Source organism: Musa acuminata, unplaced genomic scaffold (genome assembly GCF_036884655.1).
Source record: "Musa acuminata AAA Group cultivar baxijiao unplaced genomic scaffold, Cavendish_Baxijiao_AAA HiC_scaffold_1036, whole genome shotgun sequence".
Classification (NCBI taxonomy): domain Eukaryota; kingdom Viridiplantae; phylum Streptophyta; class Magnoliopsida; order Zingiberales; family Musaceae; genus Musa; species Musa acuminata.
The window spans coordinates 107,482-132,610 of NW_027021250.1; the positions used below are offsets into that span (position 1 = coordinate 107,482).

At 37.9% G+C, this 25,129-nt stretch overlaps 3 protein-coding genes and 1 pseudogene across 3 annotated transcripts; 1 reads left to right on the top strand and 3 right to left on the bottom strand.

The window, feature by feature from the left end:
- Nucleotides 1-8,739: 8,739 nt before the first annotated feature.
- LOC135665705 (receptor-like protein EIX1) lies at nucleotides 8,740-11,840 on the bottom strand. Its single transcript, XM_065177361.1, has one exon. It carries the CDS (start codon nucleotides 11,818-11,820, stop codon nucleotides 8,827-8,829), a length of 2,994 nt encoding a protein of 997 aa, XP_065033433.1. The 5' UTR covers nucleotides 11,821-11,840; the 3' UTR covers nucleotides 8,740-8,826.
- A 607-nt stretch (nucleotides 11,841-12,447) lies between these two features.
- LOC135665710 (receptor-like protein EIX2) lies at nucleotides 12,448-17,699 on the bottom strand. Its single transcript, XM_065177366.1, has one exon. The coding sequence runs from the start codon at nucleotides 17,527-17,529 to the stop codon at nucleotides 14,554-14,556; it is 2,976 nt and encodes a 991-aa protein (XP_065033438.1). The 5' UTR covers nucleotides 17,530-17,699; the 3' UTR covers nucleotides 12,448-14,553.
- Nucleotides 17,700-19,382: 1,683 nt separating this feature from the next.
- On the top strand, nucleotides 19,383-20,499 carry LOC135665704 (putative disease resistance protein RGA3). The gene is made up of 2 exons (XM_065177360.1): nucleotides 19,383-19,793; nucleotides 19,936-20,499. The coding sequence occupies exons 1-2, from the start codon at nucleotides 19,383-19,385 to the stop codon at nucleotides 20,497-20,499; spliced, it is 975 nt and encodes a 324-aa protein (XP_065033432.1).
- Nucleotides 20,500-21,226: 727 nt separating this feature from the next.
- On the bottom strand, nucleotides 21,227-25,120 carry LOC135665715 (probable phospholipid hydroperoxide glutathione peroxidase; annotated as a pseudogene).
- Between the last annotated feature and the right edge of the window lie 9 nt (nucleotides 25,121-25,129).

A 25,129-nucleotide genomic window follows, 5' to 3' on the forward strand; every position in this document is an offset into this window, starting at 1 on the left:
TGTTTGAAAAAGAAAACACCTACGGAAGAGATTTATTCTTTTTCCATACACCTGAAAACAATTATTACCACAACCATGATTCCAATTGTATACATGATCACAGTGGATCATCTCACACCAACACAATTATCTTAGATTACAGATAATAAAAATACGCAGCTTATTTTAAGATTAATCATGACAAATCTGCGGTAGACAGCTTGCAGTACACAAAATCTTATCATGCCCTGTTTGGATCATCCTCCATTAGTCTGAAACTATTCAACTGACATTCAAATAGTAGACCAAGAAATCTTCAACTACTAGGTTATCTGTCAATATCATGCACTCGTTCTTCACTTCATATTGTTGTCTACCCTCAAGTCAGTCAACTATGATGCCTGTTCTTGATGAGTCCCTAAGTTGGAATGGCTTTCATCTAAAAAAAATTGACTCGAGCATCTTCTTGAATGTCAAGAGTTTTAAATTGGAGATATTTGTAGCTATCGGACAAGTATAATTAATACGAATAAGAGAAAGACAAGATTTGTGGGCACCAAACAGACAGCGATCAGCAGTTGCTGGGAAACTCTCCTTGGAAATTGACATGATAATGCAACTGAGGAGAACAAGACGAAGGAAGACTTTAAATTCCAGCTAACAGAGCCAAGTTGCTTCCTTATACTCTTCAATAGAAAGACCAAGGAAGACTGACGATTGCAAGTTGCTCATCTACTATGGCGACAGCAAGGTTGCATCATCTCTGAATCTTAGGTTGTGATCAGAATATGTTGCCACCATTCGTCTTTTATCGTGTCCATGCATTCTAAAATTCTATTAAACCTAATTTTCTGATTCCTTTTATCTTTAACAACTTATTAACTTTACTCATGAAAAGAAATAAAACAATGATCACTCTATCATTGTGTGAGACCGATTAATCATGTATCTCTCTCTCATTGTGTCAGAACTCGGGTCTCAGCCTATTAATTTTTTTAACTCAATTAATCTTAATATTATACGTTAATCTTAATACTAATCAAGATGTTACGAACTCCTCCGCTTAATGGTTTAACATCTTCGACAAAGTTTAGAATAACCCAGAAACATTTAATAAAATTAGAATGATATAAAAAAGATTAATATAAGCTCTACGTAAGGATGACATATACATATCGAGAAATGATATTAGATCCGACATAGTATTTAGGAACCATTAACACTCAACCCATATTAACGGTCTACTTGTGCCATACCTTCTCACCTATAGAAACAATAACAATAAATCAGGTAATATCACATATGTATTTATGAAAGAAAATCGTAAAACTAATTAGTTAAACACCTATGATAGAACCAACAATTTTTTTATTTTTTAAAAAAAATTATCATGTGGACTTCCATCTTTTTAATTTCTTTAAGATGAATGAGATTATTTTCTATCAATTTCATCAATAATTTTTTTTATTTTTTTATAAACAAAAAACTTATGCCTTCTTCATACTAATGGGATGGGCTTTGAATCCTGAAAAGGCTGCTCAAATCTTACTCTTTGAATTTTTATTTTATTTTATTGTGTACTGGACTCTATAATTTATACAAATTTTGTTGACAATACCAACTTGATATAGTACACTTTCTTTTTACTAATATCTTTTATTTAGCCAAGATGATCAAAATAATTAATTATATATATATATTTCAAATAAATAAATAAATAATAATGCTCATTGTCTCATCTTTAGAAGTCTCAGTTCCGCAATTTCTATTTCTCATGGTGGGATTTCTAATCAGATTAACTTTTCTGTAATTAACACATTATCTTTTGAGCAATAGATAATTTTATTTATAAAAAAAAATAATAACAAACCGTAATGTCTCAATTATTTAAAATCAATTATTGAGTTCCATACAAGACAATATCTTTAATTAAATAAAAATATTTAAAATTTTATTAATGAAAACTAGCAAAATTATAAATGTCGATTCATTCCTGATCTTAATCACCCAACCCTTATTTATGGAGGGTAAGAATTAGATCCCTAAGAAAATGTTGATGTAACATCTCTTCTTCTTCGTATTGACTCTGCAAAACAGTTCAACCAAGAATTACCTTCTCGTGAACTTTGCTTACATTCGAGTGCTAATGGCAACAGGTAATCGAGTGAAGCTCGTCGACGTCCCGAGTCATGGCATCAGAGAGGGGCCACACTCTGTTGACCATAAATGGATCATTCTACCATGCACAGATCATATTGTTCACAGTGACATGCACGCAGCTGCAGCAGGTCCCATTTGATGGGGATAAAAAGAGGAATAACCTTTGTATAGGAACAAATACTAGAAGACCAAAATACACAGCGGAATAAAATAGAAACACAATCAAACAGAACACCAACATATACGTGGAAAACCCCTTCAATGTGAAGGGTAAAAACCACGGGGCAAACTAGATATAATCCACTATGAGAATAATGAATATACAAATCTCAATCTCTTGCCCAAAACCCTAGCAACAACCACAAGAGAATAACTGGGATACAAGGATCACGTCACTGCCCACAATATCTAAAACCTCCCCAAGTAATCACAGCAAGAGTCTACTGTAGATTTGATCTAACCTGAGATGAGAACACTGCTAGATGATTGTGAACAGTCTCTCTGCGTTGTCCTTGTCTTCTTCCCTTTCTTTCTCTTCCTTTTCTGCCTTGATCTCCTTCTTCTCTTTGGAATCCCGTGGCCTCAAAGATCTACCTCGTTGCTGCCTTTTTATAGCCTTAATCTGCCTCTAAAACGCAGCCACCACACCCCCCTAATCTTAATTAGGGTTAGGTTAAGAGAGGGTGTGGGCTGTGGGCTGATAAAGCCCACATGGGCTGAATATGGGCCATCAGCCCAACAACCTCCCCCTTCAACCCATAAGGGAGGCTGTCCCATGACTCCTCAATATGAAGCCATGCCGACCAACTGTCAGCATATCTCCTGTCTTTCTTTTGGTAAGGTCTTCGTCAACATGTCTGCTCCGTTGTCATCTGTATGAATTTTCTGAAGCTGCAACTGCTTCTCTTCAAATACATTTCGAATCCAGTGGTATCTGACATCTATATGCTTTGACTTGGAATGAAACATTGGGTTCTTACACAAATGGATGACACTCTGGCTGTCACAATGCACCACATAATTTTCCTATTTCAGCCCCAATTCTTGTAAGAATTCTTTCATCCATAACATTTCTTTGCATACCTCTGTAGCAGCAATATATTCTGCTTCTGTGGTGGAGAGAGCAATACACCTTTGTAACTTGGATTGCCATGACACAGCTCCCCCTGCAAAAGTAAGTACATTACCTGAAGTAGACTTCCTCGTATCTATATCTCTGGCCATATCTGCATCTGTGTAACCTGTCAACACAGGTGGTCCACCTCCAAAGCTTAAACAAACCTTAGAGCTCCCTCTGAGATATCTAAAAATCCACTTCACCGCTGCCCAGTGCTCTTTGCCTGGATTTGCAAGAAATCTGCTAGTAACACCCACTACATATGCGATGTCTGGCCTCGTACATACCATTGCATACATTAAACTTCCAACTGCTGAAGCATAAGGAACCTTTTGCATTTTCTCCTTCTCCTCATCACTTGACGGACTCTGTTCTGAGCACAACTTGAAGTGACCTGCAAGAGGAGAACCAACTGGCTTAGCATTGCTCATATTGAATCTTTCCAATACCTTCTCGATGTATTTCTCCTGTGACAACCAAATCTTCTTGTTTTTCCTGTCACGAGAAATCTGCATGCCTAGTATTTGCTTTGCTGACCCCATGTCCTTCATTGCAAAAGACTCACTCATTTCCTTCTTCAACCTGTCAATTTTAGACATATCTTTCCCAAGAATAAGCATGTCATCAACATAAAGTAAGAGAATAATAAAATCCTCACCAAACCATTTGATGTACACACAATGATCTGAAGCCGTTCTTTTGTGTCCATTTTCTGTCATAAATGAATCAAACTTTCTGTACCACTGTCTTGGAGCTTGCTTTAGCCCATACAAGCTCTTCTTCAACTTGTAGACAAAATTATCTTTACCTTTGACTTTGAAGCCTTCTGGTTGCTCCATATAAATTTCCTCCTCCAAATCACCATGAAGGAAAGCTGTCTTCACATCTAACTGCTCAACCTCCAAGTCCTGGCTAGCAGCAATACCAAGAGCAACACGAATAGAAGACATTTTAACAACAGGAGAAAATATCTCTTCAAAGTCAATACCTTTCTTTTGACCAAAGCCTTTCACAACCAATCTAGCTTTGTACTTTGGTTGAGAACAATATTCTTGAGTCTTCAATCTAAAAACCCACTTGTTCTTCAAGGCCTTCATTCCATTTGGTAGCAGCACCAAATCATAAGTGTGGTTCTTCTGAAGAGCATCTATCTCTTCCTGCATAGCAGCTAACCACTTCTCTTTCTGCTCACTCTCAACTGCTTCCTGGTAACTCTCTGGTTCACCTGCATCAGTAAGCATCACATACTCATCTGTAGAGTATCTTCTAGAAGGTTGACGTTGTCTAGAAGATCTTCTCAACTGAGGTTCTGCGGGAACTTGCTCTCCTACTTCTTCTTGCTCAACATGTCCTACAGGTAGATCAATATCAGGTTCTACACCATCTTCCTGCATATCTCCCCCATCACCCTGATATACTGGAGGAGTAACTGGGTCACAATCTGCTAATCCTTCTGCAGAAGTCTTGGCTGGTGCCTTCTTCTTCAAATCCTCAAAGATTTGATCCTCAAAGAAGATCACATCTCTGCTCCTGAACACCTTCTGCTTTTCTGGATCCCAAAGCCTGTAACCAAACTGATCATGTGAGTAACCAAGAAAAATATATTCTTTAGACTTACCATCCAGCTTGGACCTCTCATTATCTGGAACATGTGCAAATGCACGACAACCAAACACTTTCAAATGCCTGTAGGAAACATCTTTCCCTGACCATACATGCTCTGCAACATCACCATCTAGGGCTGTACATGGTGATAAGTTGATCACATCAACTGCAGTCCTCAAAGCCTCATCCCAAAACCTTTTGGGTAGCTTGGCCTGTGAAAGCATACATCTGATCTTTTCCATGATGGTGCGGTTCATCCTCTCTGCAATTGCATTATGCTGAGGTGTACCAGGAACTGTCATCTCATGTTGGATTCCATATGACCTGCAATAGTCATTAAACAATCCTGTATACTCACCACCATTATCTGATCTTATGCATTTCAATTTCCTTTCTGTCTCCCTTTCAACCCTGGCATGAAACTCTTTAAAGATATTAATAACCTGATCTTTGGTCTTCAAAGCATAGGCCCAAACTTTCCTAGAAAAATCATCTATAAAAGTGACAAAATAAAGTGCACCACTTATACCAAGAACATCAACAGATCCACCAGGAGTTTTTGTCCTCAAAGGACCACATACATCTGTATAAACACGGTCTAAGACATGCATTTTTCTAGACAAAGCAGCACTAGCAAATGAAACTCTATGTTGTTTACCAGCTAAACAATCAATACAAGGGTTCAGATGTATACCTCTGAGATCTGGTAATACCTCTCTCTTGGAAAGAGTTTGCAGCCCCTTCTCACTCATGTGTCCCAATCGCCTATGCCACAACTCCATACTGAAGTCTTTCTCTGTAGCATTTAACTGCTCACCATAAGCTTTAGCCTGCAACCTATACAAAGTATGACATTTCTTTCCATTAGCTATAACAAGAGAACCCTTACTGAGTTTCCATTGCCCTCTGTGAAATCTGCTTTCATAGTCTTCATCATCTAGTCTTCCAACTGAAATTAAATTCAGCCTCAAGTCAACCACATGTCTCACATCCTTAAGTACCAACTTGCAGCCAAGGTTGGTCTTTAAATGGATATCACCCATGCCAATGATGTCTGTTGTGCCATAGTTGCCCATCTTGACAACACCAAAGTTTCCAGACCTGTATGTAGCAAAAAACTCCCTCAGAGGTGTAGCATGATAAGAAGCACCTGTGTCAATCACCCACTCAAGATCCTGACACACACAAGAAAAAATATCATCAGAAGGAGACAAAATCAAATAATCATCACCCTGCACTGTAGCTGTAGTATTATCCTTTGATTCTGTAGACTCCACTTCTTTTCCCTTTTTCTTGTTCTTCTTAGGTTGCTTACATTGGTTCTTGTAATGTCCTTTCTCACCACAGTTATAGCAAACAATATCTTTTCTTGATCTTGACTTGCTCCTACCCATACGTGAACTGCTTCTGAACTTTGACCTTCCTCTGTTCTCTGAGATAAGTGACTGTGAATCATTCTGAGATGTTGCTGAACTCTTTCTTCTCAACTCCTCATTCAACAAACTGCTTGTTACTTGACTCATAGTGACAATACCATCTGGCGCAGAATTACTGAGGGAAACCACCAGTGTCTCCCAACTTTCTGGTAATGAACTGAGAAGTAACAATGCCTGCAACTCATCATCAAGAGACATTTTCATAGAGGATAACTGGTTAGTAATACTCTGCATTTCATTCAAATGCTCAGCAATAGAAGCACCCTCTCTATATTTTAGGTTCACAAGTTTTCTGATCAAAAAAGCTTTGTTGCCAGCTGTTTTTCTCTCATAGAGACTTTCCAATTTTTTCCAAAGAGAATATGCAGAAATTTCAGTAGAAACATGGTGAAAGACACTATCATCAAGCCACTGTCTAATAAACCCAATTGTTTTTCGATCTAACCTCTTTCACTCATCATCTGTCATAGTTGTAGGTTTTGCACTATCCCCCTGCAAAGGTCCATACAAATCTTTGCAATACAAGAGATCTTCCATTCTTGGTTTCCATATCATCCAATTATTTCCATTTAAACTAATCATGCGAGAAATATTACTGGCCTCCATGTTCAAATACAAAAATTAAATCACCAAAACCCCACTCTGATACCAGTTGATGGGGATAAAAAGAGGAATAACCTTTGTATAGGAACAAATACTAGAAGACCAAAATACGCAGCGGAATAAAATGGAAACACAATCAAACAGAACACCAAGATATACGTGGAAAACCCCTTCAATGTGAAGGGTAAAAACCACGGGGCAAACTAGAGATAATCCACTATGAGAATAATGAATATACAAATCTCAATCTCTTGCCCAAAACCCTAGCAACAACCACAAGAGAATAACTGGGATACAAGGATCACGTCACTGCCCACAATATCTAAAACCTCCCCAAGTAATCACAACAAGAGTCTACTGTAGATTTGATCTAACCTGAGATGAGAACACTGCTAGATGATTGTGAACAGTCTCTCTGCGTTGTCCTTGTCTTCTTCCCTTTCTTTCTCTTCCTTTTCTGCCTTGATCTCCTTCTTCTCTTTGGAATCCCGTGGCCTCAAAGATCTGCCTCGTTGCTGCCTTTTTATAGCCTTAATCTGCCTCTAAAACGCAGCCACCACACCCCCTAATCTTAATTAGGGTTAGGTTAAGAGAGGGTGTGGGCTGTGGGCTGATAAAGCCCACATGGGCTGAATATGGGCCATCAGCCCAACACCATTAATGGGAGACTCATCAACTGAAAAGATCTGAGCATGAGATCCAAGAAGATCATGCAGCTGCACATTTGGTGGAGTTGAGCTTATGATGCAACCAATTTGTATTCGATTGATGAAGACAAGCATCTCAAACACAAGAGGATCATTACATGAGTAGATCATATTAAACAGCTCCATCTGTTGCGACTGCAGATGCATCCCATAGCTTCTTCAGTCGGATAGTTGTAGCAATGTACAGTTTGGAGGATACAAACGTACAGTAAGACTCAACACGCAACAAGAGATCCCTACATGGGCGCAAGAAGCATGAAGCACAAGTAACATCTCAAATACAACAAGTCTCTTGTGTATGAACCTTATTTGCTCTTTGAGTGCACCACAATTTTGAAGGTTAGAGAGCACATACTAAACCATCCCAAGCAACTCCAGTGTTCATGCAATTAAGATCCAAGCTACTCCAGCTCTAAATCAGGCTGTCCTTCTAGGGCAGAATTCGCGTTATCTTGACAGTGATGACAAGTTATTCTATATCAAAATTCAGACTGCATTAATATATGAAAGCTCTTTTATGTGAGATAAATTTAATCTTTGAAGAGATTTAGAAGAAGACTTACCTTTGCTTGAGAGGCTCTCACCAATGTGGACTCTAGGGAGGGTTAATGATAATTTAAACCTTGATCTCTAGAAAATTTTAGCAATATAAAATAAAATCTGATTCCAGATATGCTGGCACTGGATTTACATAAACAAGAGTAATGTATGGTAAAAATACTGTGCATAAGTTCAATAAGAGTCAAATTAATTGAATAAGGTGGCCAAATCTTTCGCAACAAAACTTGTGATTGCAATTGTGTCAGTCTTGACGTGTAATGCTTCGGAAGAACAAGACATACGAATGCATTTGATGAAAGTAGATGCTATAAACTTGGGAAAATAGAGGATGAAAAAGAAAGAAAGAAAAGAAAACCATAAATTCCATCCATATCTTTGTAAAAGTTTTAGCCTCCTTTCATTTTTGCCAAACAGAACAACTAAAAAAATAGCATCTATTCTGGAAAAAGTTAATGAAAAGGAGGAAGTTTACGGCAATCTCCAAAACTAAAACATTTCATATGTTACTGAGATCTTGACAGAAATGATCGAAATTGAGAGTGCATGACTTACTTGTATACAAGTCCAGAAGTATTCAGAAGAAGAAAATTTATTCAAACTGATGATATGATGTTCATGAGATGAACTCTCATACAGCAGACATTGATGTTCAAATTTATCATTCTTGCTGGAAACAACGTCTTCTGATCCTAGACATGTTGAGTACGGTGAACACATACACTTGGTCAAACATGTTGTCTATAAATCGGAAGTAATAAAGGTTCCAATTTTTGTTAAGTATCAATGTACCCCAGACTGTCCAGAAACCAACAACAAATCCTGGTGCTATGCTCGTGTAGAACCATATCATCTCGTTCTCATCTCTATCATCTGGATTACTTTGACCTTGTGCTGTTTTATTGTCTTTGCAACTTTGATTCAGAGGAAACCCACAAAGACCAGGATTGCCAATATAGCTAGATGCATTGAAGGTCTGAAGTTGATTGCCAAGAGGTATTTCTCCTGACAAGTTGTTGTATGACAGGTTCAAGTAAGCCAAATAAGTCAGTGTAGCGAGGCTAGAAGGAATTGTGCCAGAAAAATTATTTCTTGACAAATCAAGGGACTCCAACTGTTGCAATTTACTGATATTTTCAGTGATTTCTCCTGTTAAATTGTTTCCAGATAAATTTAAGCTAAATAAGCCAGAAAGACTTGTGAGTTCTTCGGGTACTCCTCCAAATAGGTTATTGTCCGAGAGATCCAAGATATTCACAAGAGAAAGCGACTTGCCATATTCTTGAGTGTTTCCTTTAGCTGTTAGAAGCATCTGCTCCTCATAAGCACTTTCAAATGCATCTGTGATCAAACCTGGAAACTTTCCAATAACTTTCATGGCAGTAAAATTTCCAAAATTCCTTGGAATAGTTCCCGACAGCTCATTATCTGCAAGGTCGAGAAATTGGAGAGCACTTAATCTTGAAAGATTAGGAGGAATATGTCCGGCCAACATATTTGATCGTAGCTTGAGGAACTCTAGACGAGTTAAACTTTCACTAATCCAAATTGGAATTTCACCTGTCAAATCATTATGTCCAGCATCAAGAAGGATTAATTGTGTACAATCTTTCAAGGACAAAGGCAACTCTCCAGATAGACTGTTATTGCTCAAGTGCAATGACAGAAGTGATGCTATGGAACATATTGACTCAGGAATAACTCCAGATATATTGTTGCTTGAAAAATCCATAACTGAAATACTTAAAGAATTATTCCAGCAATTGGGGAGGTCTCCCGACAACAGATTTTTTGAAAGATCAAGTGCCACCAAAGCCTGCAGTTGGCATATAGAGAAGGGAATTTTGCCACTTAAATTGTTTTCTGAAAATGATAAATATATGAGGTTAGGCATATTCATGAAGATGGCAAGTGAAATTGTTCCAGAAAATGAATTGTTTGATAGATCTAAAGCTTCCAATCCAGGAGGAAAAATTGGAAGAGGACCCTCCAAGTAGTTTGAACTTAAATCCAACTCGTAGAGGTTGTTTAAATGCAACAAATTGGGTACGTGGCCACTGATCTGATTGCCGGAGACACTCACGTACTCTGCTGTGGAAATTAAGCTCCAAAACCAGTTTGGCATAGCATCAATAATACCAGCATTAGACATAACAATTGTTGAAATATTTATTTGCGACTGGAGCCATGCAGGGAACTCAGGACCCAGTTTGCAGGAGCCCATCCGAAGGGATTCTAGCCGGAAGGGAGGAAGCCAATTGCTTTTGACCTTTAGAGCCAAGGATTTGGACGACAAAGACAAATATTTCAATTCTGTGAGGTTTCCAAAATGCGCCTCAGACATTACACCCTCCAAATTGTTGTTCCCAAGGTCTAAATAAACTAGTCGAGATAGCCACCCCACACTTTCTGGTATAGTTTCGTTCAACTGATTTTGAGCAAGAGAGAGGTCTTGGAGTGATGCTAGTTGTCCAATTGATGCAGGAATAGGACCAGAAATCAGATTCTGCTCCAACTGGAGTGCTTTAAGCTTCCTGAGTTGGAATAACCATTCAGGCAACTGCCCACTAATATTCGTGCGGTATAAGCCTAGAACCTCTAGGCTCATCTTGACGCAACCAGAAAAAATTTCATCGAGTTCTAACAAATCTTTGCTGATTTTGATGCCCGACAATATTAAATTCTGCAACTTGCACAGATTTTTGAAGGAAGTGGGTATTCCTCCTTGAAGAGAATTGCTAGCTAAATTAAGGCCCTTGAGGGAAGCCAAGTTACCAAACGCTGGTGGAATATTACCCTGAAAGAAGTTCACACTGAGATCAAGATGCTCAAGGCCACTTATGTTGAATAACCAAGAGGGTATCGTAGAGTTTATGCGATTATAGGACAAATCAAGAACAGACAGTGATGTAAAGTTCACATGCGGAAGAGAGAGGGGAACACTTCCAATTTTGCAGAGAGATAAGTATATCTCCACAATAGAAGGAAGCATGTTCAGAGCTTCCAGCCAGTGAGTACCATTTTGAAACTTAACATTCTTCAGGTTGAGATGCTTTAGAGAAGAAAGGTGAGAAATCCAGAGTGCATCATCAATGCTAAATTTACGGACCCGAACCACAAAATTGGGATCCAAGTCATTGTATAAGTCTAGATACTGCAGATTGGAGAGATTTCCCAGCTGGTGAGGCAGGAGTCCACCCAATCCAGCTCTGGAGAGGTTAAGATATTGGAGTTGATGGAATGACCCCATGAATTCTGGAATATTAATGCCTCCAAAATCGTTCATGCTTAGGTCCAGGTACTTTAGGTGCTTCAGACCAAGTAAAGAAGGCCTCAACTCACCTCCTAAGGTCCAGTTGTTGTATGGCTCGTCACCAAAATCAGAGAATGGATGCGGATTCTGGAGGTCCAGCTTGACGACATGCCCAGTATGATTGCTGCACGTCACACCCTCCCATTTGCAGCAGTCTTCACCCACCCAAGAGGACAGCCTGTTGGTAGGATCTTCCAGGCCTCGTTTGAACTCAAGTAGAGCACTTCTTTCGGCAGGGATGCAGCCTGAGGTTAGAGCTCCGTCGCAGACGTTGGGTTTTATCAGTTGAATGCATACGAAGGCCAATAAGAAGAAGAGAACGTAGACATTGTCTGTAGCCATGGATTGGGGTTCTGGTTGCTGGTGCATCACAATGCAGGTATCTACTTGTAGATAATATGGAGTAAGAAGATCCCTCTCCTCCATTCATCTGTTAATCAATTCTTCCGTGTGGATGAGCATTAAGTCAAGGTCAAGTCAGTCAGTCAACAATCCATTTTCTAGGTTGACAATGATAGAAGGTGTCCATGATGTTCTACTGAGCAAATCCATTGTCATACACTTGTAATGTCTAAAATGAGTCCAAGAAACTAGAAAAACAACCATAATGGCAGCTTAATTCGTCAAGGTATTTAATTAGATTTTCATATTTCTGGCACCGGTAGTGCATAGAAACTGGCAAGAAATTTCACAGAACAGGTCGATTTGCCTTTTTGCAGACACCTGAAAACAATTATTACCATGACCATGATTCCATCAATTGTGAGGAAAATTGTATACATGATCAAAGTGGATCATCTCACACCAACACGATTATCTTAGATTACAGATAATAAAAATACGCAGCTTATCTTAAGATTAATCATGAGAAATCTGCGGTCGACAGCTTGCAATACACAAAATATTATTATCATGCCCTGTTTGGATCATCCTCCATTAGTCTGAAACTATTCAACTGACACATTCAAATACACAAAACCTCCATTACCATACAAAGATTCCAAATACCAATTGTATCAGTACATACACCTTATAAGAAAACCAACTACCACAATCTTGTGGGTTGTGAGAAGAGTGCATAGAGAGCTATCAAAGACATGTTTCAATCCATCAGTTGGATCTCTACTTCCAATAAACATTAAATGGGATAAGAGCGTAGACCAAGAAACCTTCAACTGTTAGGTTATCTGTCAATATCATGTATTTGCTCCTCATTTCATATTGTTGTCTATCCTCAAGTCAGTCAACCATGATGCCTGATCTTGATGGTCCCAAAGTTGGAATAGCTTTCATCTAAAGAAAACTCTTCAAGAACCCTAACAAGAGTTTTAAATGACTGGAGCATCTTCTCGAATGTGAAGGTTCTGAGAATTTCCTGGGAACTGCTAAATAGGAGAAATTAGTAGCTGTCAGACAACCATAATTAATACGAATAAGAGAAAGACAAGATTTGTGGCCACCAAAAAGACAGCTGTCAGTAGTTGCTGGGAAACTCTCCTGGAAATTGACATGATAATGCAACTAAGCAGAACAAGACGAAGGGACACTTTAACAGAGCCAAGTTGCTTCCTAATACTTTTCAATTGAAAGATCAAGGAAGACTGACCATTGCAAACAAAAGCAAGTTGCTCATCTACTAATGCGACGGCAAGGTTGCATCATCTCTGAATCGTAGGTTGTGATCAGAATCTGTTGCCACCATTCCTCTTTTCTCATGTCCATACATTCTAGAACTCTGTTAAACTCAATTTTCTGTTTTTTTAATCACGAAGAACTTACTAACTTAACTCATGAAATATAAAAAAACATGATAATCTCATGTTGATAAGTCAGATCATGCATATAGAGAAATTCAAACGACTGGTTAAAGTGTTTAAAGTAAAGTTAATAATAGTATGTTCATTAAACCTCTATATGTTTATCTTAGTGTTATTTACTTGTGAGTTTTATTTACTTGTGATATTAGACTAATGGGATGTTACATACTCCTATACTTAATTGTTTGACATCTTTGTTAAGATTCAACATATCTTAGAAATATTCGATAAAATTAGAATGATATAAAGAAAATATAACTCCTATGAAAGGATGATATGCATAAATCGATAAATGATATTAAAACCAACCTATAATTGGAGCATAATAAGAGGGCTCGAATAGGAAATAGCTATCGGTAGATGGATTCAGAGGATTCGTCATGGTACAAAGCTACCATTGGGCAACGTCTCACATGCATCATATTAGAATTAGATCTGGGCTACGTTAGACCTTGACACGGAAAGTTAAGCCATAAGTGAGGAACTTATAATATCCTGATTAATTTCATGCCAAAAGTTGACAAGACAAAGAAAGACTTTTATGGGTGTACCATTATAATTTTAATTTAAATATTTTGATCAATAATTTAGAATTTTAGCTTTCAAAATTCCGACACTTTACATATATACTAGCACTTTACAAAATGTTAGCTTACAAAATTAATATACCTGATTCCAGATATACTAACACTGGATTTACATAAATAAGAGTGATGTATGACAAAAACACCTGTGCATAAGTTCAATAAGAGTCAAATTAATCGAATAAGGGTGGCCAAATCTTTTGCAGTAGAACTTGTGATATCAATTGTATCAGTCTTGACGTGTAATGGTTGGGAAGAACAAGACATGCAAATGCATTTGATAAAAGTTGATACTATAAACTTGGGAAAATAGAGGATGAATGCCGAGAAAAAAAGGGGAATCTTTTGAACTTCTGTTTTCAACCCCAAATGAGAAGGAAAGAAAAAGAAAACCATAAATGCCATCCATATCTTCGTGTAAGTTTTAGCCTCCTTTCATTTCTGCCAAACTGAACAACTTAAAAAAAGATGTCTATTTTGGAAAAACTAATTAAAAGTTGGAAGCTTTCTGGCAATGCCCAAAATTAAATCACTTCACATGATACTGAGATCTGAAATTGAGATTGCATGACTTACTTGTGTACAAGTATTCAGAAGAAGAAATTTTATTCAAGATAATGATATTATGTTCATGAGACGAACTCTCGTATTAATGCTCAAATTTATTATTTTTGCTAGGAACAACAACGTCTTTTGGTGAACACATAAACTTTGTCAAGCATGTTGTCTATAAATCTAAAATAGTAAATATTCCAATTCTTGTTAAATAGCAATGCACCCCAAATTGCCCAAAAACCAACAACAAATCCTGGTGCCATGCTCGTGTAGAACCATATCATCTCATTCTCATCTCTATCATCTGGATTACTTTGATCTCGTGCTGTCTCACTGACATTGCAACTTTGATTCAGAGGAAGCCCACAAAGACCAGGATTGCCAATATAGATAGATGGATCATTGAAGGTTAAAAGTTGATTACCACGTGGAATTTCCCCTGACAAGTTGTTGTATGAGAGGTTCAAGAAAGCCAAAGAAGTCAGGGCAACGAGGTTAGAAGGAATTGTGCCAGAAAAGTTGTTCCTCGACAAGTCAAGAGACTCCAACTGTTGTAATTTACTGATATTTTCAATGATTTCTCCTGTGAAATGGTTTCCAGATAAATTTAAGCTAAACAAGCCAGAAAGATTTGTTAGTTCTTCAGGTACTCCTCCAGATAGGTTATTATCTGATAGGTCAAAGATATTCATAAGCGAAAGTAACTTATCATAGTATAGAGTGTTTCCTTTAGTTGTGACTAGCATCTGTTCCTTATAACTACCTTCAATTGAATATGCGATCAAACTTGGAAACCTTCCAATAACTTTCATGGCAGTAAAATTTCCAAAGCTCCTTGGAATATTTCCTGACAGCTCATTATTGGCTAGGTCGAGCATTTGAAGAGCACTTAATCTTGAAAGATTTGGAGGAATATCTCCGGCCAACATATTTGATCGCAGTTTGAGGAACTCTAGATGAGTTAAACTTTCACCTATCCAGGTTGGAATTTCACCTTTCAAACCATTGTGTCCGGCATCAAGAAGGAGTAATTCCTTGCAATCTTTCAAGGACAAAGGCAACTCTCCAGATAGACTATTATTGCTCAAATGCAACGACCGAAGTGTTGATACGGAACATATTGACTCAGGAATAACTCCAGATATATTGTTGCTTGAAAAATCCATAACGTCAATTCTAGAAGAATTATTCCAGCAATTGGGGAGCTCTCCTGACAACATATTTTTTGAAAGATCAAGAGCCTCCAAGGCCCGTAATTGGCATACAGAGAAGGGAATTTCACCGCTTAAATTGTTTTCGGAAAGCGATAAATATAGGAGGTTAGGCATATTCATGATGATGGCAAGTGAAATTGTTCCTGAAAATGAATTGTTTGACAGATCTAATAATTCCAATCTAGGAGGAAAATATGGAAGGGGACCCTCGAAGTAGTTTGAACTTAAATCTAACCAGCTGAGGTTGTTTAAATGCAATATATTGGGTACGTGGCCACTGATCTGATTGCCGGAGATAATCACATACTCTGCTGTGGAAATTAAGCCCCAAAACCAATTTGGCATAGCATCAATAATACCAGCATTAGGCATATCAATTTCTGAAATATTTATTTGCGATTGGAGCCATGTAGGGAACTCAGGACCCAGTTTGCAAGAGCCTATCCGAAGGGATTCAAGCTGGAAAGGAGGAAGCCAATCAGTCTTGACCTTCAGAGTCAAGGAGTTGGACCACAAATATAAGTGTTTCAATTTTGTGAGGTTTGCAAAATGTGCCTCAGACATGACACCCTCCAAAAAGTTAAGCTCAAGTTCCAACGAAACTAGCTGAGATAGCCACCCCATACTTTCTGGTATAGTTTCATTCAACTGATTTTGTTCAAGAGAGAGCTCCTGGAGTGATGCTAGTTGTCCAAGTGATACAGGAATGGGACCAGAAATCAGATTCTGCGATAACTGGAGTGATTTAAGCTTCCTGAGTTGGAATAACCATTCAGGCAGCTGGCCACTAATATTCGTGTAGGATAAGTCCAGAATCACTAGGCTCATCTTGATGCAACCAGAAAAAATTTCATCAAGTTCTAACAAATCTTGGTTGATATTGATGCCTGGCAATATTAAATTCTGTAGCTTGCACAAATTTTTGAAGGAAGTGGGTATTCCTCCTTGAAGAGAATTGTAAGCTAAATTAAGTTCCTTGAGGGAAGCCAAGTTACCAAAGGTCGGTGGAATATTACCCTGAAGGAAATTCCCATTGAGATCAAGGTGCTCAAGGCCACTTATGTTGGATAACCAAGAGGGCATCGTAGAGTTAATGAAATTTTCTGACAAATCAAGAACAGACAGTGATGTAAAGTTCACATGTGGAAGAGAGAGGGGAACACGTCCAATTGCACATTCAGATAAGTATATCTCCACGATAGAAGGAAGCATGTTCAGAGCTTCCATCCAGTGAGTACCATTTTGAAAGTTGACACTATTCAGGTTGAGATGCTTTAGAGAAGAAAGGTGAGAAATCCAGAGTGCATCACCGATGCTAAATTCATTGAACTTAACCACAGAAAAAGAATTGGGAACGAAATCATTGGACAAGTCTAGATACTGCAGATTGGAGAGATTTCCCAGCTGGTGAGGCAGGAGTCCACCCAATCCAGCTCTGGAGAGGTTTAGATATTGGAGTTGATGGAATGACCCCATGAATTCTGGAATATTAATGCCTCCAAAATCGTTCATGCTTAGGTCCAGGTACTTTAGGTGCTTCAGACCAAGTAAAGAAGGCCTCAACTCACCTCCTAAGATCCAGTTGTTGTGTGGCTCGTCACCAAAATCAGAGAAAGGATGCGGATTGTGGAGATCCAGCTTGACAACATACCCAGTATGATTGCTGCAAGTCACACCCTCCCATTTGCAGCAGTCTTCACCCACCCAAGAGGACAGCCTGTTGGCAGGATCTTTCAGGCCTCGTTTGAACTCAAGTAGAGCACTTCTTTCGGCAGGGATGCAGCCTGAGGTTAGAGCTCCGTCGCAGATGTTGGGTGTTATCAGTTGAATGCATATGAAGGCCGATAAGAAGAAGGGAATATAGACATTGTCTGTGGCCATGGACTAGGGTTGTGGTTGCTGGTGCATCATAATGCTGCTATCTACTTGTATACAATATGTTGTGAGAAGACGTCTCTCCACAATTCATCTGTTAGTCCATTCTTCTGTGTGGATGACCATTAAGTCAAGGTCAAGCCTGTAAGTCAACAATCCATTTTCTAGGTCGACAATGATAGAAGGTGTCCATGATGTTCTACTGAGCAAATCCATTGTCATATACTTGTAATGTCTAAAATGAGTCCTAGAAACTAGAAAAACAACCATAATGGCAGCTAAATTCGTTAAGCTATTTAATTAGATTTTCATATTTCTGGCACCGGGAGTGCATAGAAACTGGCAAGAAATTTCACAGAACAGGTCGATTTTTCTTTTTGCATACACCTGAAAACAATTATTACCACAACCATGATTCCATCAATTGGGAGGAAAATTGTATACATGATCAAAGTGGATCATCTCACACCAACACAATTATCTTAGATTACAGATAATAAAAATACGCAGCTTATCTTAAGATTAATCATGACAAATCTGCGGTCGACAGCTTGCAATACACAAAATATTATTACCATGCCCTGTTTGGATCATCCTCCGTTAGTCTGAAACTACTCAACTGACGGATTCAAAGAGTAGACCAAGAAACCTTCAACGATTAGGCTGTCTGCCAATATCATGCACTTGTTCTTCATTTCATATTGTTGTCTATCCTCAAGTCAGTCAACTATGACTTCTGATTTTGACGAGTCCCAAAGTTGGAATAGCTTTCATCTAAAGACTCCAGCATCTTCTTGAATGTGAAGGTTTTGAGAATTTCCTGAGAACTGCTAAATAGGAGAAATTTGTAGCTATCAGACAACCATTATTAACACGAATAAGAGAAAGACAAGATTTGTTGTCACCAAAAAGATAGCGATCAGCAGTCGCTGGGAAACTCTCCTGGAAATTGACATGACAATGCAACCGAGCAGAACAAGAGGAAGGAAGACCTTAAATTCCAGCTAACAAAGCCAAGTTGCTTCCTTATACTGTTCAATAGAAAGACCATATTGAAAGACCAAGGAAGACTGACGATTGCGAACAAAAGCAGCAAGTTGCTCATCTACAATTGCAACAGCAAGGTTGCATCATCTCTGAATCTTAGGTTGTGATCAGAATCTGTTGCCACCATTCCTCTTTTCTCAAGTCCCTGCATTCTAAAACGCTATCAAACTCAATTTTCTGTTTCCTTTTATCTTCAAAGAACTTGCTAACTAAAAGGAAGAAAAACATGATCATCTAAGACTTAAGTGCGGGAGCTTGTAATATCCCTATTAATCCCACGTCGGAATTAGACAAGACTAAGATAGACTTACAGAGATTAATGGAAGTACTAATATAAATTTTATTTAAATATTTTGATAAATAATTTGAATTTAATAAAATTGATAGACCAGTTAACCCTTAGTACCAGCATCGCGACACTCTGAGCACTCCCTTATATGATAAAGATTCAAGGAGATTGCTCAGCTAATGGCAATCTGAGCACTCTGTAAAATAGCACTCCAAAACTCCATCTTAATGGCAAAGCAGTTCTAACCACACCTTCACAATGTGTGATTGCTCAGCTACCATCTCCTCACAAGCCCAGAATTCTGTTGGCTGTCATACAACAGTTCTAACAAAAGCCCTAAATCTTTTTTCTCAGTTATCTTGTATCTTTTTCTTTTTCAGAAGCTTCTCAGAAACGTTCCTCAATGGAGCTTCACTCGGGTGTCATACCACTGTTGGCTTCCAATTTGGTTCAACTGTGGCAGGAACGGCAAACAGCCTAGGGCCTTGATGCTGAACTAAAAAAGCTGCAGAGCTCCGTCGCCATGATTCAAGCTGTACTGAATGATGCAGAGGAGAGGCAACAGATTAGGAACGCGGTGAAGCATTTGCTGAATGAGCTCAGCCAGGCTGCATATGATGCAAATGATATCTTGGACGAGGTGGCAACCGAACGCCAACGCCGTCAGCTGATCAAATATGCTTCGGTGCGCAATTTCTTGGCCCCCATAAACCCTAAGCGCGAACTGTTCAATCGAGAAATATGCATCAGGGTAAAGGACAGAGAACACAGACTAGATTCCATAGCAAGGAGATGCCCCTTATCTGAATTGACTCAGCGCAGTGCACCCCTGAGGCAGCAGAGTTATCAGACCACCTCGCTAACTCCTTCCCTGGTTCTCGGTCGTGAGAGTGATATGCGAAAGATAAAAAATATGTTGCTGCCATTGGCTGAGGTGACTGACCGTAGCATCACAGTGATTCCTTTCTTTGGGATGCCTGGTATCGGGAAGACGACTCTCTCTTTCTCGACTAGTCTGCAATGATGAGTCTGTGAAGAACCATTTTGAGCTTAGACTATGGGCTTATGTGTCTCAGGATTTTGATACAAGGAGCATTACGAAGACCATCATTGAATCCATCGATGGTTTTCGGTGTGACTTTGTCAGCCTTGACAATCTTCAGAAAGAACTTGGAAAGAAGCTGAGTGGGAGGAGATACCTGCTTGTTCTGGATGATGTTTGGCATATGAGCCCACAGGACTGGGAGAGGATAAAAAACTTCTTGTACTCCGGTGCTCAAGGAAGTAAAATAATAGTGACCACCAGAATCGAAGAAGATGCTAACTTCATGGCAACCTCACCCCCTTACCATTTGGAGGGACTATCGAATGATGAATGCTGGTGTTTGGTTTGTCAATATGCATTGGCCCGAGATCGGAATGCAATGGTTGATGTTGATCCCTACAAGATGTATGTCGTCAACAAATGCACAGGCTTGCCCATGGCAGCTATAGCTTTGGGGTGTAGACTGTCAAGAGAAACTGACAGAAGCAAATGGAGTGCTATTTTACAGAGTGAGGCATGGGAATCCACCGGTGTGGATGGATACATTTCGGATGCTGTCAGCTTAAGCTACCAAATACTTGTCACAATATCTTAAGCCATGCTATACAAAAATATTATACACCTGCGCTATATATATATATATATATATATATCGTAGCATTGTTAATATTCCTGTAAATTTGATTTCTTTTTCATATATTTTTACATATAAAGTTTTAATTTGAAAAAGAGTTGGCCAAATCTGGATTTCTAGAAAAAAACTTTCGTATAAGATCTTAATTTTAAGGTCAAATCATATGTCCCTCTCGTAATTCTAAATTATTTTTATGAATTAACGCAAATGATATGCTCTTGTGCAACAAAACGTCGATCCTATAAAATTTATTTATTAATGTTGATAATGGTACCATGTAAATATAGTTGTAGAATTCAAGAACGAACATGGAGGTTCGAGGGTAATTGACATTTCAAAGCTTGTGAAGGCCTTTATTGCATCCACCTCGAACAGTAACCGAAAATAAGAAGTTAATTAGGTCTATTTAATGTAAGGTTTAGATAGATACAATTACAATTATAATTGAAGGACATCCATCCTGATCTAAATATGAATGGTGTATTGATAAAGTAAGAGAAATATATATGTCAAAAATAATAACAGAGATTGAAATTCTAAAGTTTAAATTTCTATTTTTAATTGTGTAAGAAACTCTCAAATTTATACAAATTTATTTTTACCAACATCTTCTATTTAGCCAAGATGGACAAAATAATTAATTTTCAACATATTTCATGAATATATAAATTATAATTTTCATTCTCTTGTCTCCCGAATCCTTAATTACATATTTGAAATCTCCCGTGGTCGGATATATAATTAGACTACGCTTTCTGTGATTAACATATTATCTTTGAAGCAATTGACACTTTAGCCATAGTCATATGTACTACAGCAGTCTGCAAGCAAGATCAGAGGCTGCAAGCATATGTAATTTATGAAGGCCTCAAAAGCTTCTTGATATCCTTCTGCAAAGTTATTTAAGATCAATCGTTAGATGATGGTATATTGTTGGCACCATCGAGTATATCGAATACGATTTGACAAAGGGTAAGAGGGATGAGGCGAGGGAGCTTTGGGTTTACCTCAGATGCTCAAAGGGGATGTGGTTGGGGCATAGCGACCTACAACACGACCATCCTTGTCCATCATGAACTTAGTGAAGTTCCACTTTATGCCGTCCCCCAAAATGCCACCTTTGCTCGACTTCAAGAACTTGTATATGGGTGCAGCATTTTGATCATTCACATCGACCTATAGAAGAAAATTAATTGCAACTAGAAAGTCAAGCGACTGAGTAGGTTTCTCTCAAACATAATGATATGATAAAAACAAAAAAAATCAATTTATATTGGGGTAAACACAGGTCAAGTATGGTTTAGCTGTGAGATTTGCCTACAGAAGATTATCGAAGGGATAAACCCAGAAATTGAGAAAATAAAAAAAGCAATAATTTACCTTGTCAAATATCGGATATTCAGCTTTGAATCGAGTGCAAGCAAACTCAACAATCTCCTCATTGGTTCTTGCCCAGCAAATTGGTTGCATGGAAAAGCCAGAATCTCAAAATCTGTGCCATTTAAACAATCATCGTAGAAGAAATATGAGAACAAAAAATTTCATGACTGCATAAATTTGGCTCTCCTTTCTAGATAAAATTACTTCATGATGGATAGTGAGAACAGGCAGATTTATACACCTCAATTCTATTTCATATGCTTCTCGTGGACAATTATGGGTGTCGAAAGCTGCAATTTTGAATTGCAGAATTTATCTGAATCATCTTAATAATAAGCAAAAGCCTGTTTTAGAAGATAAAGTTCACTTTAATTATCTTCACTCTATTTGAGTTTTATGATCCAAGATTTAGAAAATAGTCGATGAAAAAAGGATCAGGAAAGAGAATTTAACAAGTGTAAGAACATGCAGCTCAGCCAAAGAAACAAGATATCTGTTCCTTAATATTACAAATAACCTAGTAACAAAAAAGCTGTTGGCGTATTGTAGAGACTTGTGCTAATCCCAGGTTTACAAAGTCTCAAATGAAATCAGGAGCATTAAAGTTTCTAAAGAACAACAAACGCACATGATTTTATTAATAAACAAAGATCAATTTGATTTCCATTTGGCGTCCAATGCCACCCTTAAAATGTTCTCTTAATGCTAAGATGCTGTGTGATAATAGCAATCCCTTCAAGCAATGTGAATAATGGTGCAAATAAAGATTCTGCAACAATTACATAAACTAAAATATGATAGCCAAAGATAAACACATCCTTGCAAAAATTGTTACTTCACCATGAAACTTGTCTTTTCACCACCAACCAAGGATTAACTTGTTCACTAAAAAATGTCAATTAAATCCTTCTTTCTTGCTCTCACTGCTGCTCCATTTTATCCCTTCTCATAAAAGAAAAGCTACAGCCACTGAGCCATAATTTGTGCACTATTAATTAGTTTGTCATGGTCTTTCAATTGACACCACAGTCCAAGTTGCATAATAATTGAGACAAATCCAGCTCTTAAAAAAATTGAAATACAAGATACAAGACTCCTGAAGCCTCTAGTAATAAAGAAGTATGTGGAAAATATTGGCCAAATAGGTCTCAGCTTATCTTATAACTAGGGAATCAACATAAAAAAGCATATTCTTTTTCTGTTTGGTTCATGTATCAGCAGATGCCAAAAAAAAAAGTTCTAAGGCTAGCTATTGTAGAAGTCTCTGCCCAGTTATTGTGATGGAGAAAGTGCCAATTCAATAGGAATGGATTCAAAATGATGACACAACATGGATCGGGATTATAAATTCCTCCAATTTTCATCTATTGAATAGTGTTAAGTACTCTTGGAAAGTTTGTTGAGAAATATTTCTTTAACAAGATCTGATTATAAGGTATTAATTGGTAAGAATAGGCAGTTGTCCTGATTACAAAAACCAAAATAAGCCAATTAAGTTCAGAATTGCATACCTTTGTCCTTTTACTTCTCATATAGCTGAGTCAGTTCCATGTTGTTTGAGTTAGTCAGCCCACTAACACAGGTAAGAGATTTAGATAAGAACAAGGACAGATACATTATCAATATATTTTAAATTTTAAGAAAGTGAACAATGTTGAGAAATTGTAACAATCTCAGACAATCAAAACCTTCTAACATATGTTACTATGTAACTCGAAGAACAGAAACAAACTTAATAGAGCTGCAGTACCATTGAGATGCAACATTGACAATCAGCAAGACCTTCCCTTTTTAAATGCTAAGATCCACATCATTTCCCCTGGCATCCTGCATCGGAAGCCATACAACAGATGATGATCATCATCAATCATCACCACCCACACTCGCAGAGAAAAAGTTTTCTTCCCCCACAAACTACAAAAACTCCTAACACTCGAGGCATCAGCACCATCAGCAGATACAATATGATGATAGTTGTCCAATCTGGGGGCTAATTGATCTGTCCATCTCATTTGACTTGACAGAAAACAAAGGATTAAGTCGAGAACGATGAAGGAAAATACACTTCATTAGCTTCAAGAATTCGTTCCGAGCAAGAAACCAATGACCATCAAAAACTACATCAAGTTGCATATATCATCCTTGCGTGCACATATCATCCTTGTCACACTGACATGCATGTGAAAGCCTCTTCGGCCCAATTCCATCAGCTGCAGCAGCATGTCCGCCATTAATGGGCGACTCATCAACTGAAAAGATCTGAGCATGAGATCCAAGAAGATCATGCAGCTGCACATCTGGTGGACTTGAGCTTATGATGCATCCAATTTGTATTTGATTGATGAAGACAAGAATCCCAAACGAGAGGAGCATTACATGAGTAGATCATAAACAAGAGTAATGTATGATATAAAACATCTATGCATAAGTTCATTAAGAGTCAAATTAATCGAATAAGATGGCAAATCTTTTACAAAAGAGCTTGTGATTGCAATTGTGTCAGTTTTGACGTGTAATGCTTGGGAAGAAGAAGACATGCAAATGCATTTGATGAAAGTAGATACCATAAACTTGGGAAAATAGAGGATGAAAGTAGATACTATAAACTGAGAAAAAAAAAAGGGATCTTTTAAACTTCTGGTTTGGACATCAAAAGAAAAAGGAAAGAAAATAAAACCATAAATTTTATCTATATCTTGGTAAAAGTTTTAACCTCCTTTCATTTATGCCAAATTGAACAACTAAAAAAGGGGTGTCTATTTTAGAAAAACTAATTAAAAGGTGAAAGCTTTCTGGCAATCCCCATAACACTTCATATGGTACCGAGATCTTGACAGAAATGATCAAAATTGAAAGTGCATGACTTTCTTGTATACAAGTCCAGAAGTATTCAGAAGTAAAAAATTTATTCAAGCTGACGATATGATATTAATGAGATGAACTCTCATACAGCAGATATTGATGTTCAAATTTATCATCCTTGTTGGGAACAATAACGTTTTCTGATCCTAGAAACTTTCAGTATGGTAAACACATATACTTTGTCAAACATGTTGTCTATAAATCGGAAGTAATAAAGGTTCCAATTCTTGTTAAGTATTAAGGTACCCCAGACTGCCCAGAAACCAACAACAAATCCTGGTGCCATGCTCGTGTAGAACCATATCATCTCATTCTCATCTCTATCATCTGGATTACTTTGACCTCGTGT

Coding starts and splice junctions, on each gene's coding strand:
- LOC135665705 (XM_065177361.1), bottom strand. CDS start 11,820: ATGGCTACAGACAATGTCTACGTTCTCTTCTTCTTATTGGCCTTCGTA.
- LOC135665710 (XM_065177366.1), bottom strand. CDS start 17,529: ATGGCCACAGACAATGTCTATATTCCCTTCTTCTTATCGGCCTTCATA.
- LOC135665704 (XM_065177360.1), top strand. CDS start 19,383: ATGATTCAAGCTGTACTGAATGATGCAGAGGAGAGGCAACAGATTAGG. Junction 19,794..19,935: donor TGTTGCTGCCATTGGCTGAG/GTGACTGACCGT, acceptor TATGTGTCTCAG/GATTTTGATACAAGGAGCAT.